General features: G+C 36.1%; 1 protein-coding gene across 1 annotated transcript; it reads right to left on the reverse strand.

Moving 5' to 3' along the window:
- Nucleotides 1-464: 464 nt before the first annotated feature.
- On the reverse strand, nucleotides 465-3,003 carry LOC107264591 (protein SDA1 homolog; the record flags this gene model as incomplete). Its single annotated transcript, XM_015732998.2, is given in 5 exon segments — nucleotides 465-1,097; nucleotides 1,179-1,494; nucleotides 1,570-1,705; nucleotides 2,128-2,362; nucleotides 2,465-3,003. Coding segments are annotated over 5 exon segments (1,635 nt in total), but the record flags the coding sequence as incomplete, so codon positions are not given.
- Nucleotides 3,004-5,915: the final 2,912 nt, after the last annotated feature.

A 5,915-nucleotide genomic window follows, 5' to 3' on the forward strand; every position in this document is an offset into this window, starting at 1 on the left:
GGGGGGGGTAAAGTACGCATTAAGTTATCACCATTTATGATGCTGGACCATAGGAAATAATTTCTTCATCTGCCCCCTCCAAACTATGCAACTTTTGCAGGACACGTTTTTTAATTGAACTATTAAGTTGGCTGAAAACTTAATACGTATTTTAAAATGGGACACCCCGTATGAAAACCCTTTGGCTGATCTGAATTAAATTTTTTATAGTTATTCCCTAGTATCTTACAAAAAATATAGGCTACTATGAAACCTTGACATCACACCTTCTATCCCTGACTTAATACCTTTAACACTTCACGTTTCCGCAAATGCTATTTTAGATATAAAAAGCTCAGACAACTCAGAATAGTTTAAGCTAGTAGTCGATCAAAAAAGGTAAGAAGGTATAACACGTAATAAACGTTATTACAGGACAGAATAAAAATGAAATAACCGTTTTACTATTGTGTTTCATAACGTACCTTTATTGTTTCTAATCTTGCCAGTTTATCATGTTTCCGCTTCTTGAAAATATTTTCGATGTCACCTAGCCTCACTAACTCTTCTCGATTATCCTGAGTGGAGTGTAATCGCTTGACACCACGGGTAACGGATGTCACTTGCCGCTTTAATAGTGCCGTATCTATCTTTTTAAAATCTTCATCAGTGAATAAACGTTCAATCGATATTTGTGACGCCTTAATATTTCTTTCTGCAGTAAACTCTTGTTTTTTCTTTATTTTTATCCCAGGCTGTTCCTCCACTTGTTTTTCCTTACGTTTCATTTTCGATGTTTGTTTCTTTGTATTATCGCTTTTCTTTTGTGGAAATTTCTGTTGGGTTTTCATCTGAGTATTGTTCTTTAACTTAATTATACTTCCACTTACAATCTTTGAATTTTTGTCTTTAAAGTTTTGTGTTTTGGTGTTTGCTTGTGCATACTCGTGTTCTTTATCACCATATACTTCTCCTTCACTGGTTTCTTCTTCCTTCTCTTCATCAACACTATTATCTATATGTTTATTACTTATATTTTCATCTTCTTCACTATCAGTCACCCATTCATCAGTATCCTCGTCAGTGCTATGCTTCATATCAATCCACTCGTCATCATCCTTACAAAACAGAAATAATACAGTGCGAAAATGATCTTAAAGCATTTAGCAAAGAAGATACAAGATTTTAAGCTTACTTACATCGCTAATTTCACTATCAATTTCCATAGTTTTTGAGTGATAATTCTCAAGCAGGATTTCAGATCCTGGAATGAAATCCTTAGTAATACTTTCGCCATATTTTAGCGATTCGATCGCCACTGAAGCTTCAGTAGGTCTTCCTCTGTCCTTTTTGTGGAGCAAATCTGGGTTTGTATGTCTAAATAAAGCAATAAGCGATCGCGCCGCCATCATGACACTACGATCACGATAATTCTTATACTGTGCCAAATCTCGTAATAAATCTTCTGTCATCACCAGTGGACAGCGTGAACACACTTCTCGAACGGCATTCAATCTATTCCACAATTCGATATCAACAATATGGAAGATCACGTATACTCTTAACATTTTAGAAAGAATTAATAATTACCCAATAGCCATGACATCTGCTGAATTTCTTTCAGTGACAAAATTGTTTACAAGTGTTTTTAGAACTGGTTCCATTACGTCAGATGGCACTAACTCGTGAGAAGCCTGTGCAACAAATTGTAGCAATTTCGTGACCTCTAAAAACATCACAAAAGTAATTTACTAAATGTTATGATCCTTGCCTAATAGTTAGTTAATGTAATACTTCTAAGAACCTCTTTATGTAACGATATTAGCTCGTACATTTTATTTCTATAGCGAAACCGTCTCTAGGTGGTGCAATACTCCTGAGTAAGTCTATACATATAATTAAAAGATATATTGGATTCCAAGTTCAACGCATGAAGTGAAACTAAATTTTTGTAGCCTTTTCTACAATAATGTTAACCCTTAATCGTCGACGTGATTTTTTCAACTAACGTTTCTCAAAGGTGAAGCGGCCTGCCAGACCGCACATCAGTAGTTAAAAGTTAATATAAGAACAATAAAACTGCATTGACGCTATTATACTAGTTAAAACCCAAATTTTAGCACCGCGATTTGAATATCAAAAACTAACCTCGTTGATGTGGTTGAAGAAATCGTTGTACATAAGGATAAAAATTGAAGAGAAATAAACTATGGAGACCAATGAGCCTTGAGATAATATCCAGTGTCATCAACTTAATTTCAAATCTGTTATTATTCTTTTCCATTTGCTTGAACAACTTTTCTGCGAATCCTTGAGGATCATTGATGAGGTGTAATGCAGAAAAGTTATATTGTGGGGCTTTCGCTTTCTTTTTTTTTGATTTCTGAAATTGTATTGGGGGTCATAAAATTTCAAATGTAAAAACTCAACAGCAAACATATTGGAAAAATCATCAATCATCACATGATCTAAGAAAATTACTTACGATAAATAATTGTTTTACTTTCTTCAACTGTTTTTCGCGCTTTTTTGTTTTTTTATTAACTTTATTCGCCATCATAATTTCCTTAATATTTGGTTCTTCATCGCTATCGTCATCACTATCTTCTTCCTCGGAATCAGTGCCAAGAAAAAATTTGAGACTAGCTACCATAACCTTGGTAACTTTAGAAAAACATCCAGTTGCGATGACATTAACAGTTTTGGCATTGTTCCACACATTTTTGTTATATAGTTCTATCATGATGTCAACAGACATTTTAGCAGCTCTGGCATTCGTGTCATTCAACATAGTGAACATAAAGTTCTGCAAGGCAGTATTTACTTTAGCATTTTTATGTTTGGCATTTATATTTTTTATATCTGTAATAATATGGGTTTCGAGAAACTGTCGCAAAGCCTTGTCTTGACAACGAAGCAATTGAAAGAAGAGGTTCAAAAGGGCAGTGGGTTCCAGAAGTCCTTTGCTCCGAAGTAAGATCAACGCTTTACAGAATGTCTGCAACAATTGATAACAATTATTTATGATAAGTAATATTTTTTTTAATTCCTGCAAGAATAAATATACTTATTATAGCATTGTATTTATTATAAACTTGAGAATTAGGATCAAGCAGTAGAACTTAGAACTTTATGTTTTTCTCGAGGATCAAATTTTAATCTAATTTATACGAGAACGGTCTTCTCTTTTATGGCTCCGAATAATACAAAAATACAATTCTGGGCTATTTCTCATCGATGCACTAGCGGTAATTTTGCAATATCTGTAGAAAATAGTGATGAATGGTTCAGACTGTATGAAGAATATTAGTAACATCAATTATGATAAATTTATTCTATGAAAAACATACATAACATTACATATGTTCACCCAACTTACAAGAGTTGCAGTAGAGCATTGTAAAAATTAATAAAATGAGCAAAGTCAAGAAACTCGGTCGAGTCTCGTGCGAAGTACAGACAACCGGTTGAACAGGCAGCAGCCTATCGTGACTCTTTACTCGAGACAATTCTTGCACCTTGTTTACAATCAAATATCATATTGTAAATAGCTAAATATGAGAAAAAGTTACTGATGCATTCATTATGGGAATTGAGGGTTCTCAATCGATTGCCACCAAAATCGCAGAGATTTGTGTAAGAGATCAGGGCGTATTGAAAGGGCTAGCGAGATGATTTTATTTCAGTTTCGTCGTCGTCGTTTTCACACGTTCATTTACGTTTTACACGACCAATGGTGCTGGTGATTCAATTATGCACAACAAAAACCAAACATTCTGTCCATCAAGCTGTCGTTTACATCGAGTTTTCAAATAAAATCCTTCCTTTCCTTATGGCTGCCTCCTTCAATGAGAAGATATGCCAGTAACTTGTCCGAAAAAACCAGGTACGGGAAATTGTTAATATTCAGAGAAGGGGAAAGATGTGTTTCCATGTTGGTGAGTTTCCAAAGAAGCAGCCAGAATCACCAATGAGCATTCCGAAACTTGTTGTATGAGTGTAGCATAAGGTGATTCAATGTGTGCATCTCCCGATAGTTAAAGGATCAGTAGATGGTGTTACGTCCGCGTGAGAAATCAGGTTCCACATCCGCGGTCGATAATTAAATATCAAAAGGCCAACCAGCGGAGTCTGGTTTCTATGACACAGCGACTCTTGGAAGCGGCTATCTCTCATATGGGTCCCACGTTTAGGGAAAGTGAGATGAACCTTTCAAGAGGATACACGTCTAAAAAATTATACTTAGATAAAAGCCCTGACCATTAGTGATTTCACTGAGGTGCACATGTGCACCGAAAACGGACCTTCCTGATTTTATGACTTTTCCTTGAAAACCCTACTAGATTCCTTACTCATCTCCGAGGAAATCATCCTTGGCCAATCCTGACTCAGTAAATCCTTCACCCCCATGCAAAGTTCCCCGCCAAAATTTCTAGGACCAATGATCTAATTTCCTTAACCACCATATACTCTTTACCTACAAATTTCTCCAGATGAACAAATAATAACAATCCTCAATCCTACTCCAAAAATCCACCCCAGTTAACTAACATTCACTAAATCCTCCAAGACTTCCACTCATTCTTCGCCGATCCATCAGTTTTCTCATTCTCTACCGATCCGCTAACCAAAGTAGTTGACCAGTATTGATTTTATTTTCCCGCTTGTTAGGCAATTAAAGTAGTTGTTCAGTTTTTGATTTGCTTGCATTTGTGATAACTTATGTTAACTCGGTTCATATAAATACACTTTCTCATTTTCCTATTTGAGATTAATCTTATTTCTTATCATCGGCGTCATCCTTATCATCCGACAGCGAGGTAAGCAATTATAATTAATACATTTGGTGAGCGAACTCTTGAATTTTTTAAAGGTATTACTACGGACCGAAAAATAACAAAAGTTTCAATGTAAGATTTGAACAATCCAGCGTCAACTTTTGAACTGGTACAGTTCACTCAACACGCCCATCCCTGCATCGATAGGCACACACTAATGTACATTGGATGTAGTAGTGTATACGTATATACACCGAATACAGTCTCAAACGCAATGTTGCCGTAACGCTCTTTTGTCTAGCCGTCGTACGAGAGATTTCGTAATAAATATCGAACTTCTTTCATGTCTATCAATAAATCCTATGAGTAAAAAGTTCTGACTAAAAATCTAAAAAATTCCTAATTTTTTCCTTTGCCACATACTAGTTTTTCATCGGAATTACGCGGACGAGTCAAAAGCAATAAAAAAAACCATGCGCGTTTTATTGGCCAGGTATAGGGAATACGTGTTACGAGTCCTGATTTTAATTCGGAAATACTCGGAAACTGATGAGTGAATCGTGTTAAAAACTTGTAGAGAGATGTACTGCTATACAAATTAGACGTAAAACAAATTTCAGCTCGATTACGCGGTTTTGAGTTTACCGTAGTAATACCTTAAACCATAGTAGATGTTAGAATTTCTTATATTTATAATTATTTATAATAGTTGATGACGGTTTCCATTTGTTATATATCGTGACATAGTAGGTTTTACCTCGTCAGGTCCCCGGCGGGAACTGTAGTGGTACACGGGAAAATCCGAAAAGTAGAAAAGAATCCAGGCATGATCCCACCACCTCAAGGGCCAACGATGCTACGAATTTGTTGATTCTGATTCTGTTGTTTGATTTTTGCTATGTCCTATGCCGCGAATATTGAATACTGAAGTCGCGTCAGAAGTTGACGCACGAAATAAAAACCGATTTTGTCATTGTTGACCCAAAAAGCCGATGTGTTATTTTTGTTGAAAGCTGTCCTTGGTTTCGAAAATCCCTGCCGCCCCCGCGTAGCTGAGTTAACCAAGGGAGGCCCGAACGAAGGAATTGATCAGAACTGATACATGGTTCCCGTTTGGAACCTGGCGCCCAACAACAGGATTGTTAGTGTTTAGGAAAT

Source organism: Cephus cinctus, unplaced genomic scaffold, assembly GCF_000341935.2.
Source record: "Cephus cinctus unplaced genomic scaffold, Ccin1 Ccin1_scaffold0184, whole genome shotgun sequence".
Taxonomy (NCBI): domain Eukaryota; kingdom Metazoa; phylum Arthropoda; class Insecta; order Hymenoptera; family Cephidae; genus Cephus; species Cephus cinctus.